Genomic DNA, 13,575 nt, shown 5'->3' with positions numbered 1-13,575 from the left:
GCTTAGTTTGCTGACAGTGGAGCTAATGCTCATCTCCCCCTGCTCTTGAGAATCTCACTATTCATGAACCATATACTGGAAATGAAAACATTGTTGTAGGCAATGGTACATGTTTGGATATACACAACACTGGTTCTCTTACTTTACAAACTTCTTCTAACCCTTTCAAGCTTTCTCGTGTTCTTCATTGTCCCAATGCATCTGTCAATCTTCTTTCCATAAATCAGGTTGGTAAAGATAATTCTTGTTTCTTTATCTTAACCGATTCTTTCTTTTATATTAAGGACAAACACACGAGTCGCACTCTACTGCAAGGAAGGAGTGAAGGTGGTCTGTATCCTATCCATCCTCACAAAGTTCATAAATCCAATGTTCATACTGCCATGTTAGGGGTCAAAACTCCAGTTGATGTATGGCATTCCCGTCTCGGTCACGCCTCTTTGACCACAGTTTCAAGTCTTCTGTCCAGTCATAATCTCCCTCTTATGGGCTCTCATCGTCATTCAACTATTTGTCCTTCGTGTCAATTTGACAAGAGCAAACAACTTCCATTTCAGCAATCTACATGTATCTCCACTGCTCCACTTCAAACTATCCATTCAGATGTTTGGTGCTCTCCAGTTGTATCTCTTGGTGGATTTTGCTACTATGTCATTTTTGTAGACGATTTCTCCCATTATACATGGATGTACCCTTTATTTAATAAATCAGATGTCTTTCTATCTTTTGTTAAATTTAAAGCTCTAGTGGAAAAACAGTTCCCCTCCTCTATTAAACAACTCCAATCTAATGGTGGTGGGGAATATGTTTCAAAATAATTCAGTAATGTTTTGGAACTCCATGGTATTTATCACCAAATTAGTTGTCCTTATATTGCCCAACAAAATGGACTCGGTGAGCGTAAGCATCGCCACATTGTGGAAATGGGTCTCTCCATGCTTGCTCACTCTCATTTACCACAATCATTTTGGGTTGAATCATTACTTACTGCTGCTTACATAATTAACAGCTTCACACTCCAGTGTTTTCCACTGCTTGTGTTTTCCGTCCCTATAATTCTCACAAATTAATGTATCGGAGCAAACAATGTATGTTTTTTGGTTATGGCTATCGTTGCCTTGATCCCGTCTCTAACAAAGTTCTTGTCACTCGACATGTTATATTTGTTGAAACTGTGTTTCCACTTCTCCAAGTACCACCTTATCTCCTCCTACAAATGCAGCTCGTGTGCTTGTCCTTCTTCCTACTGAAGCTATTCCCACCACTACCAGTTCCAACTCAAGTATATCTATATCTTTTGAGAGTATAAATTCTGATTTTCATGACCAATCTCCAACCTTTCTTCCTGCAGGTTCCCATAGTTCTGTTTCTGACCTCCCATTAGTCTCACCACCTATTCAACCTCATCGTCATCTAATGATAACACGGTCCCATACAGGTTCTCTTTGTCCTAAAAAATTTTCCGATTATCAAATGTTTTATTCTACAAAGCATCCACTTCGTGCTTTGAGTAGTGTAATTCAACCAACTGAACCTACTTGCTATTCGCAAGCTTCCACCTCCTCTGAATGGCGAGCTGTTATGGGTCAAGAGTTTGATGCTCTTATCTCAGATGATACTTGGACACTATGTCCTAAACCTATTGATCACAACATTGTACGCAATAAGTGGGTCTATAAAATTAAACGGAAGCTAGATGGTTCTATCGAGCGCTTCAAAGCAAGGCTGGTTTCCAAGGGGTATGATCAACAATGTGGCATTGATTTTACTGAAACGTTTAGCCTAGTAGTCAAATCTTCCACTATTCGACTTATCCTTGCTTTGGCAATAAACTTTGACTGGTGCATTCGACAGTTAGATGTCTCAAATGCATTTTTACATGGATATTTAGATGAGATTGTTTACATAGAACAACCCCGTGGCTTTGTTGATCCTCAATATCCTTAGCATGTGTGTCGTCTGCACATGGCTCTTTATGGCTTGAAACAGGCACCACGTGCATGGTATTATAAACTCTCTCAAGTTCTCATGGAACTCGGTTTCTCTACATCTATAGTGGACTATTTCTTATTTATTATCCCAAAATCATATTATGATTTATGTTCTTCTATACGTGGATGATATTCTTATCACAGGCAACAACACTTCCACTATTTTCTCTGTTATCAAACAGCTGCAGTAATCCTTCGCCATGAAGGATCTTGGTGATCTTGGCTATTTCTTGGGTATAGAAGCTCATCAGACTTCAAATGATTTACACCTACAACACTCCAAATATATTTAAACCGTATACTGCTCCTTCGGTTAGTGGAACCAAACTCTCTAGTTTTGAGGGGTCTCCTATGTCTGAGACTGAAACTACTACATATAGACAGCTTGTTGGTGGATTACAGTATTGCACACTTACTCGGCCTGATCTCGCATACTCCGTAAATCAATTATGCCAATTCATGCACTCTCCCACTTCTTCACATTGGATTGCACTCAAAAGGGTCCTTCGCCATCTTAAAAGAAGTGTAGATTACGGCTTGTTCTATAGCAAAGGAAAGTCTGAAATCAATATTTATTGTGATTCGGATTGGGCTGGAAGTCCTGATAATCGACGCTCAACAACTGGTAATGGTGTCTTCTTTGGCTCATGCCTTGTCTCTTGGTATGCCAAGAAGTAGTCCGTTGTCTCTCGGTATAGTACCGAGACATAATATTGGGCTCTATCTTATGCTACAGCTGAAACATACTAGATACGCATGCTTCTACAGGAATTCCATCTTCCGTTATCCACTCCACCAACCATATGGTGCGATAATATTGGGGCTATTTCATTGGCCTCTAATCCGATTTATCATGCTCTTACTAAACACATTGAAATAGACTTCCATTTTATTAGGGAGAAAGTGCTCAACAAGGATATTATCATTTGGTTTATCTCTACCATAGATCAAATAGCTGATATCTTCACAAAATGTCTTACTACATCTCGTTTCACAACACTCCGTGACAAGCTTCAGGTTATTCCTCCTCCCATCAACTTGCGGGGGGCTGTTAGAGTTAATCCTCATAATTCAGCATGCAAGCTTGAGTCTTCAGATAAAGATCTCCCATAACAGAAGTCTGATATACATCCATATTTAAATTCAAATTCAAATATTGTATATAGATAACATCAGTTAAAATATATTTAAATTGTAATCGATAACATATTGTAATCTATATATAACAAACTACATTACTCTGTTTTGGTATTGAGAACCAAAGCAATCCAATACACTACGTAGTTTATTTCAAGCATATTTTTGGTTTTGCTAGATTATTGCATCGGCCCCTTCAACCACAGCAGACAGCTTATTGTTTGAACCTCTCACAGAGCTGCTAGCATATGCAACAAGAAAGCAGCCCCAGATGCTTATATTGGTGAGTTTCTGTCCTTCGATTCAATAAATCTTTGAACAGTTTTGTTTTTGAGTATGTAAGTTTCAGTTCTTCAATTCAATAATCATTTTTATCACTATTTTGTATCGAGTGAGGCAAGCATATGGAGAGATAAACCAAGTTGCTGATTTTCTTGTAAAAAAATGTGTCAAGGCGAATACGGTAGATATTGAACTAGCCCCAAAGGTGATTACAGGTTTTTATAACTATATATAGTTAATTGTTAAGGGCTTTTAGTTTTATCATTTCTGATCTTAGTTCATTTTACACTTTGGTTTTGGTTCTTTTGCAACCTTGAGGTGTTCGATTGATTCTACAGTATTTTTCCGCCATAAATAAAGGCTTTAATAAAATTTAGGTCTCGTTCTCTTATATAAAAAGAAAAATGATACTTACAGTCGTGAGTGTACAAACGCCGTGTAGTTATTTTGAAATAAATAAATAAATACAAGACCCACATGAAAAAAATTAATTTTTTAATAATAGATCTCATTCTTTTTTAAAGTTACTGTACAATACTTACGTACTCAACGACTATATGCAACATTACTCATTAAAAAAAAAAAAAATACGAAAGTTTCGTGAGATTGGCATTATTAAAATTTTCTGCAACTGGGACCTTTTGTTTTGCTGCTTATCATAATTGTTTTAGAGAAAAGTTATTTCTGATTCTTTAATCTCTATCTTAACGCGATGCAAACCATGACTTTCTTTTTCCCTCAGATAATGTCTTTTTTAAAGAAATAAAATAAATATGAACTCAGTAATGGTATGGCTTTTGTGCAGCCTCTTTTTGATATCCAACCACCTTATCTCAAGCATCAGGTGTTTGCCTTTCGACTTTCGATCCTAAATATCTTTCGTAACTTTCGGTCACGCTTACTGTATGTTGTCTTTTCGACTCAGATCACCAGTCTCACAAATCCAGGGCTTTTTGCAGAGGGAAATGCTAGGGGGGGCTCCCGGTTGATTTTTCGATTGTCTTTTTTTTTTTTTTTTTAATTTTTTAATTTTTTTTGAACTTAATTATTAAGAAAATATTATTTAATAATATTATAAATTTTTTTTAAAATATTTAAAAGTGTTAAAAAAATGATGTGTCACATCATTTTTTTAACACTTTTAAATATTTAAAAAAAATAAAAAAAAATCTATAATATTATTAACCAATATTTTTTTAATTACTAAGTAAAAAAAAAAAAACTGAAAAAAAAAATAAAAAAAGAAATCGGGAAAAAAATACGAGAGACCAAAACGGGCTGCTGCTAGCATTTTTCTTTTGCAAATCAGGTAAAGCATCGATGAAACTTGTCCCAAAAGTATGGTTACCTGCAATAATTCATCCATTTTTGGATCTAAGAAACAAGAATGAAGAAAACAAAAACCCCCCAAAAACCGTAGAAAACTGGAAATAAGAGATCTTTCAGGATTGTCTAGAAGTAGGAAATTGTTTAATATGCGGTGCTTAAACTTTCTTTATTGCGGCCAAAACCAAGTCAAGCTACTGCCTTGACTGTTCTTGCAGTGTTCATATTGAAAACTTAAACTTGCAGGACTAAAACATCGTGATGTGCTAGAGATTGTAATTTTGGAAAGCCCTCACGTACAGTACAACAATAGTTCTTACAAATTGGCCAAGCACAACTTCAAAAGAAACCTTGGCTCAAGGTTGTCCGTTTTTGTAGACTTTCAACCTGTCCGTCAGTAATGTTTTATTTCTCATGGGCGGGTATTATAATTCATCGGCCTTAAAAGTACAGAGCCTTTGGCCATTAAGAAAACATACATGGAACAAATTTTCAGTGCATTTTGCGAGTGAACCCCTTCACAATTTGGTATTTCAGGTCAAGATAGGTTGCTGCAGCGTGGATATTCTCAAACACCTTAACGGAGAGGAGATGTCCCCAAACCCAACAGATGGAAGGGGAACAACCAGTGATCGCATGAGTATATGTATATCAGGGTCGGCATGGTTGCTTCGGATCTAAAAGGGTAATAGAGTTGATTTATTTCACTAATCATTGGGTTAAAAAGGCTCAATTCCCTAGGTAGACCGACCATATTAGCTAGCTCAAGGTCACTCCAATTCAGAAGGATAGGCCAGAAAGTTGGAGAAGAATAGCTTAGAGAAACAAACGGGAAAACAATTCATTCTCTCTACTTCTTCTAAGCAAATAGGCTTTTTTGGGATATCTTCTTCATTGCAACAAACATCACAAATGCCCATTGTACATGATCATATACAGATAAATGTTGTACCTTCCCCACCACCATATCACCCATAAATTGAACTACAAAGTTACAAACCCTTTAATTACAGACCTTCATTATGAACATTTTAGGGATCCATAATCTCACTTCCAATTCTGACTTTGCCTGTTGAGCTGTTGAACCCCATGATTCCCAATTTCCATCCAGCTAAAAAAGAAAAGAAAAAAAAAAAAAAAAACCCACAGATTTTATTTTACCTGACTTTCTTCTGGGCTTGGAGACTTTTTTCTTTATACCAATATATCCATTTATTCAAAATCCATAATAAGCTAATCAAGATTGCAGAAACAATCACAACCATCCAGGAAATCCATGCCCACCTCGGAATAGCATTATCAGCTGCCCCACTTGCGTAAAACGCCCCCATCTTATACACCACCACCGTCCCCAAAATCCCTCTAACAACAGAATAGAAAACATAGAAAGGAGGAGACAGAAATTCGTACAATTTTGCAGCCGCAGGAACATCAGCTTTTTTCAACCTAGCAATGCTCCACACGTTCTGACAAGCACTGGTAACCTCAGCCAGAACAAGAAGCACGATAATCGCCAAGGCCCCATGACGAACCACAAAACGACAGGTCACAAACACGTATAGCGTGGCTAAATGGTGACTGATGAATAAGATGTCGTTAGGGAAGAATACCAGGTAGTGGATGAGGTCCATCAAGAAGTAAGCTATGCTGAATTCCAAGACAGTGTTTTGGAAAGCAACGTTCGGAGAAGCAAAACTACGCGGCGTCGGGGCGTTTCTTAGTGCGTGGATGGCCATGATAACAGCAGGAGTGCCATGGCTAAGAGAGAGGAGACAGCTTGAAGCGTCCGGTCGATGCTTTGGACCCCAGTTGCGAAGAATTACAAAGAAAACAAAGAGATATAGAAAGACAAACATGAGGAAGAATGTAGGGAAGGTTGGGCTGAAAAGATTGAGCAGAGTCTCCATGAAAACCCAGATTCAGAAACTCCAAGATAGACGATAAAATCAAAGCTTCAACTTCAAGCGTCGAGAGTATGAAGGAATTTAGCCCAACCAACCAACCAGCAGAGTCGGAGAGGTTGTGACGGATTGGAGGAAAGTCGTCCACACTCACAGAGAAGCGATGAAACCTCCTGAGTCGAAGACGAAAAACAAATTGGGGAAAGTTTTGATGCGTACTAGCGATCAATTAATCCGTAAAGAATGAACAATATACGTAGTTATAGATGAGACAAAATCAGAAGGGATCATTGAAGAGAACGGGCTAGGAGGAACACAAATTGAAATGGACGATGATTGTCGCGTGGGGCTTAGATCATTACGGTAGTCGTTTCGTTTTGGGGACCAAAACTATTTAATTAAGTTTTAAGTTACATATGATTGATTTGAACTAAATCATGATATTATTGCTTGTGCTTCGTTGGCTTTTTAAAAAGTGAGCATCCACCCACTCGTTCAATGACACGTTATTCTTTGTGCTTCCGCGTATGGTCATTTGGTAATTTGGTATATTCCTTTCAATTATAATTAAAAAATAAATAAACAATTGCGAAGCGATGATTTTAATTATAATTTTTGTATTTTATTTTATTTTCTTTTCTTTTTTAATAGTCAATAAATTAATCTCTCATGTTTTTAGATATCCCCTCTTTTTTCTAAAGAGGTATTATTCCTTTTAATTTGGAGTCACCCTTTTAGTAGTAGAGTCCCACTTAATTTAAAATTCTTCTATTTATTATTTTTATACTATACATTTTTTTAAAAAATATAAATAAAAAAATAAAAGCAAATATATGGTATAAAAAATAGAAATGATGAGTAGAATAACTCTTTTTATGTATCAATTAATCACTTTTAACTTTATCTCTTCTTTTTATTATTAGTGATAAATTTGTTCTAATAAACTAGACCATAGTTCATTTTATACCTAACAACGAGTATTGCATGCATATTGTAAAAAAAAAACGAAAATTACGTGTTAAAGAAAAAAAATAAAAATAAATATATTTAATGTGCAAATATATTGTAATAAGATTGGAAATATGGTACGAAATGTTTAAGAACTTTGGTTGCTTTTTAACGAATTAAATCTTTGTTTCGTTTTTCTAAAGTTTTCTGACAGCCAGCCTTACCACTGAACATTGTTTGCGTGTAATCTACCTATATATAATTAAGAATATATGGATATGCTTGCCGTGTGATGGTGCACAAACAAGTTTTCAGCAGTCGAGATAAATTGAGTTTTTTAAGAATAATAATAAGTTGAGTTGACTTCGTTTGATGAGTAAATTCATTTTAATTTATTATTATAATTTTTTTAATTTTTAATATAAAATATAATAAATAATTCAATTTTTTTAAATCTTAAAATAATATTAATATTAAAAAATAATATTCTAATAATATTTTATCATCTCAATTCAACTCAGTTCAACATCCAAACGCAATTTTAATAGAATGAGTTGTGTAGAACTCACTTAAGATGAGTTTAGATATTTTTAAATGTTAAGATGAGTTTAGATGTATTTATGAGAAGTTAAAAAATTATGAATCATGCGTATAAAGAGGTTTTGAATTGAAAAAAATTATAAATCATACATGTAAAAAAATTTTAAATTAAGATAAATTTAAAAATTTAATATTTAAATATTAAACTCAACTGAAACTTCCAAACTGATCCTTTCTCTCAAGAAATCAAATACCCCCAACAGGGGGATTTTTTTTCCAACCTTAAATAAGCTGGAAACTTCAAATACAGCAAGGCAACCACCCCCATCAGGAAGTACCGTGCCTCAGCCTAGCTAATTCCTACCCATTAGTTATTTATTTTTGAGAAATGCTGGGAGCAGCCGGAAGCCGCAGCACACTGTGATGAATTTTTTTTTTTTTTTCATCCCAACACGTTAGGTGTGCTGGGGCTTCTTCACACAGTAGAGTGTGAAAAAGAATTTTTCTTTATTTTTTAGTGGATTTTAAGGTTAGGCTATGTTTTGTTTTGAAGAAATATATTAGTTTTATGGAAAGGTTTGCGTACTAATCGCAGAAAATGGAAAGTTAACGGGAAATGGAATCACTTGATCATCGATCTCCGGCAAATGAAATGGATAGAGTAAGTAGAGGCATTAGAATTCTTTTTTTTCTAAGGGACTAGATCAAGTACTCAATCAATGACAATTCTACGTCACGTTAAAGAAATTAATCATTTTATTTTTCTGTGACGACGTAATGAATGGTTATGAAAACATTGTATCGTTCGAAAAGTGGCAACAACGTCGTACAGAACCATTTGGATGAGCAGCAACATCAAGAGTACTAGTAGTACTAGTAGTGTTGTGATGCGACTCTTGTTCATGTATTTACGTGGTTTTAGTACGAGGTAATATAATTCACTTCGGTTCTCCACTCAATGGTTAGAACTTGGTGGCATTCCAGACGCAAATTCATGTGAAATTGTGAACATTGGTGGCACATGAGCCACACGCGCAACCTAGATAGCTAAGCTCTTGAAGCACATGACTCTTATGTAGAAATGGAATGCTGCTTGCCCAAGCATGAAGATTGGCGTTAGGAGATGCTTGTTGTGGCCGGGTGCGTGTAGCGGCTTTAGAGAGGCCGCCAACATGATCAGTTGATCTTCTTCATGCATAGCTCTCTTGAAAAAACACAAGAGATATGGAAACCGTGGATTGAGGATGGAAAGGAAGAGGCGGCTTTGGGGATAGACAGTTTGTGGGGAACCCACTAAAACATACCGTATTGGCATTCGGCCTGGTAGTCAAAGTTCCTACCTCCGAGAAGAAATCCTCAAGCCATTCATTACGATAAAGACAGGTTGGGAAACCCACTAAACCTGTCCTATCGATCGGCATCATTCCTAGTCTTAAAATTAATAAAGAATATATTAAGCTTAATAATGCAGAAAGATTGAGCGACTATTTGATTCATTAAGACCACTTTTATTGCCTGCTTCTACATAATTTTGAGATCTATATGCTCATCTGTCGGTACCAAACAGTTGGGAGTATTTCCTACCTATTGTAATTTTTTGTATTATATAAATGCTCTGTCATCACAATAGCAGCAATTGCTCCCTAAAATCTACATTTCAACAATGAAAAACACAGGCAAAAAGAAAGAGTTTTTTTCAAAAACAAAAAAAATTGAAATATGTTGTTGCATTACCACTTATCAGGGTTCTTTAAGGCAAAAAGAAAGAATTTTTTTCAAAAACAAAAAAAATTGAAATATTTTGTTGCATTACCACTTATCAGGGTTCTTTAAGAAGCTTATTTGAAATTCTATCAAAACTTGCCAGAGTGTTATTTTAAAACCTAACCATCTCAAGCAAGAATGCTAAACTACATAAGCATCCACATAAATTCTTACAGGAAGTTGAATTTTGTGATATCAGTGGCATTAGCTTAACTGTGAAAAGCTCAAACGTTCTGCTTGGGCTTGACCAGGCAGGGCGGACACAGCTGACCTACATCACCATCCCTCCATCAATGGTCAACACCTGAAAGACAGAAATTGGGGGTCTGAGTAACAAACCGGGGAAAAACAGGTAAACATAGATATTGGAGCGATTACTGGTAACAAATAGACGGATGCTAACACAGACTTGACTCATTACATCAGAAAATTGGTCAAGATAATATATTGGGACCTCGATGAACAACACCCCCAGCAGGGCACTTGTGGGAGGGACTAACAGATCCTTATGAGAGAGAGAAAAGTATCTGAAACAGTCTCAAAACAAACTGTAACACTCAACCTGTCCAGTTATGTAACTGGCCGCAGGGTTAAGGGCCAAGAATTCTACTAGTCCAGTGACTTCTTCCGGTTGGCCATACCTTCCTGATTCCACAGTGTAAATAAAAACCGTCATTACAATCTATTCTTTATAGGTAAACAAAATTTTATTGATCATAAGAATAGGCAAGAGCCCACAACCATCACTACAATCTTAAGGAGACAAGTTTTATTATCATTCTTAACTATCCCGTCTAATCTGGCACTCTCGCATACGAAGCGATAAAGCCTTTCTTAAAGTCTCACCTAATGGGATGATCTCCAGCAGTTTCTTCTCAACGTCTTCCCCTAGCTTGGCTGTCATGTCAGCAGCAGTTCTTCTACTAACTCAGCGCAAGTATATCAACAGTCTGCTCCTTCGAAGTCAGATGCAGCATGCCAAGCCAATTTCCTCACCAATGGCAGCCTCCCTCAAGCTCTCAAAATTTGATTCCCCAGATTTTGATGATCCAACTCTATACCACAGCATTGTTGGTGGTCTACAATACCTCTCCCTCACCAGGCCCGACATCTCCTTTGCAGTGAATAAAATCTGCCAGTTCATGCACTCTCCCAAGGCATCTCATTGGAATGCTGTTAAAAGGGTCTGTCCTTCGGTATCTAAAAGCGACAATTAATTATGGCTTACTCTTCAAAAGGCAGTCCACATTCACTCTTCAAGCATACTCAGATTCTGATTGGGGAGATTGTCTAGATGATCGAAGATCAACTAGAGGCTTTTGCATCTATCTTGGCAGCCATCTAATCTCGTGGAGCTCAAAGAAACAAAAGGCTGTTGCTCATTCTTCAGCTGAGGCCGAGTACAAGTCATTAGCATCATCAGCTGCTGAGACCATATGGCTTCAAACAGTGCTTAGAGAGTTGGGTATTCCTCTTGCCAAGGCTCCAATATTGTGATGTGACAACATTGGAGCCACTTATCTTTCTGTCAACCCAATCTATCATTCCAAGACAAAACATATGGACATTGATTTTCATTTCGTGAGGGATCGAATTGCTGCCCGTACACTACGTGTCCAATTTTGCAGCTCCAAGGATCCACTAGCAGATGTCCTAACTAAGCCACTGGTTGCAGAGAAATTTACTACCCTCAGAACGAGTCTCAATGTGGTTGATACCCCATTGGACTCGAGGGGGCTATTAGAATAGCTGAAGCTCTGCGGCATTTTCACAAACAGAAGGCAGGCGTCCATGCCACTGTAGCAAGTAAAGAAGACAAATCACAGAGCCATTGCCATATACAAAAACAGAATGAAAAGTAACAGTAGAAAAATTAGTTATTGCTCCCAACGGTTATTTGTAACAAACTCAAATCATTTTTATTCCTTTTCCTCATGTAAAAAAACGCCACACATATACGAGCTCAATAAGAAAGAATTCTTCTTCTTCTGGAAAATATTCTCCTTCTCTAACAGCCAACGCAAGGTCGGACCTGACCCGAACCAACCACACCCAAAACCGGAGACCACTGCCGAAAGTGAACGTATTTACGGTCGAGGGTACATCCAAATTTCGCTGCGAATCTGAAGGCCAAGACGTCTGATCCGGCAATAGAATAAGCCATTGCAGCTCCGAAGGGTCTCCGAACCGTTGAAGAAGAAGAGGAAGAATGGGAAGCGAGAAGTTTAGACAGAAATGAAAGCAGAAAACTACGAGTCGATCTTATAAAGAGAAAACAGAGGAAATGTTTATGGCTCTTTCGGTTTCGGTCTTCGGCTTTGGAAGATCCGGAGACCGTTGGGGCAACCAGCCGTTCATTAATACATGCTTTAATTTTCATGTTTATATTTGTATAAAGAATAATTATTAATATTTTTATATAAATTAATATATATATATATATATATAATAAACTTCTATAATAATAAAGTGACTGATGCATTAATAAAGAGATCACTTATAATAAATAAATTATTTTTTAAAATTTTAATTTAAAAAACCTAAAAATACAAAGATAAAATCATGATAAAATACCAAAAAAAAAAAAAAAAAAACATATTATTCATCATTGTTTCAACTAGAATTACGCTTTTCAGATACAAAAGCTGCATGATCTCGATGGTATCATAACCCAGCTAGACTTACATGAAGCTAGCATTAATACATGCATGCATGGCTGGCTGGCTGCCTAGAAAGAATAATAATCTGTTCCAAACTGCCCATTACAGAACCAAGTTATTTCACGATTGCATCTGCAACCTTCGCAAAGCACATCGTCATATTCATCCACCTCCTCGTCCGTTGACAGCCATCCGTTCGTGATCTTTTGTATCTTGCATGGTTCCTTACCCAGACACGATTGTTGTCTTCTAACGATGATGTTCTTTTTTAACGACCACATGCATATCCACATCATACTCTTCGTTCTCTCTCGGCATTCTTTCATTCTCTGGCGTCCAGATTTAGCCTTCAAAGAAGACAAAATCTTCATCCCTTCCAGCTTTGATTCACGATCACCATCATCTCCCAAACATAGCAGGATAATACTGTAAACGTACGTTGCCTCCATGTGTCCTTTCTCTGCCGCTCTTTTCAAATACTCCAACCCCGATTCTGTCATTCCTTGCTGGAAATAATCGAGCATTCCTTGTCTATACAACGACTCGGGGTTTCTACATTCTTTGCAGCGTTCCAAGAATGACAAGATTTTGGGGTTCGCACTGCATGGAATCGCAGAAAATTTATCCAAGGATACGCGTTGAAATATTTGATCTTCCTCCGATAGTTTGAGAAAGTCTTTGCAACTCAGTTTTGCGTTGTATAAATCGGTGAAAGAAGCCGAGCCGACCTCTGCAAGAACTTCCGTCAGCAGTTCATCAGGAAGAGATTTGATGGAGGTCGAACCGGCCCGAAGCAGCTTGTATTGATGATGATCTGTTGTCTTCTTCGCCTTCATCAGCAAATCCATTAAGGCTTGAACTTACGTACCGACTGGAGAAGAACTTTCTTTAATAATTAATTACGCCTCATGAACATTCTTAGCTCTATATATAAATATATATCTGAAGGCCGCATGAAATTAAAAACAAAATCTCAGATAATCGGTCCTCTGTGAAGGAAGCGGGTCCCCAGATATGCTATATTTA

At 37.0% G+C, this 13,575-nt stretch overlaps 2 protein-coding genes and 1 long non-coding RNA gene across 3 annotated transcripts; all 3 read right to left on the bottom strand.

Moving 5' to 3' along the window:
- Positions 1–5,590: 5,590 nt before the first annotated feature.
- LOC109019496 (TLC domain-containing protein At5g14285-like) lies at positions 5,591–7,012 on the bottom strand. Its single transcript, XM_019001786.2, has one exon. The coding sequence runs from the start codon at positions 6,641–6,643 to the stop codon at positions 5,894–5,896; it is 750 nt and encodes a 249-aa protein (XP_018857331.1). The 5' UTR covers positions 6,644–7,012; the 3' UTR covers positions 5,591–5,893.
- A 2,927-nt stretch (positions 7,013–9,939) lies between these two features.
- LOC118344275 lies at positions 9,940–12,223 on the bottom strand. Its single transcript, XR_004798018.1, has 3 exons — positions 10,736–12,223; positions 10,452–10,534; positions 9,940–10,193 (listed from the first exon to the last, which is right to left on the bottom strand). It is a non-coding gene; the product is annotated as an uncharacterized LOC118344275 (long non-coding RNA).
- A 298-nt stretch (positions 12,224–12,521) lies between these two features.
- Positions 12,522–13,397, bottom strand: LOC109019358 (putative F-box protein At1g67623). Its single transcript, XM_019001638.2, has one exon. The coding sequence runs from the start codon at positions 13,395–13,397 to the stop codon at positions 12,618–12,620; it is 780 nt and encodes a 259-aa protein (XP_018857183.1). The 3' UTR covers positions 12,522–12,617.
- Between the last annotated feature and the right edge of the window lie 178 nt (positions 13,398–13,575).

Source organism: Juglans regia, chromosome 13, assembly GCF_001411555.2.
Source record: "Juglans regia cultivar Chandler chromosome 13, Walnut 2.0, whole genome shotgun sequence".
In the NCBI taxonomy this organism is placed as follows: Eukaryota; Viridiplantae; Streptophyta; class Magnoliopsida; order Fagales; family Juglandaceae; genus Juglans; species Juglans regia.
This window is presented reverse-complemented; position numbering and strand designations above follow the sequence as displayed.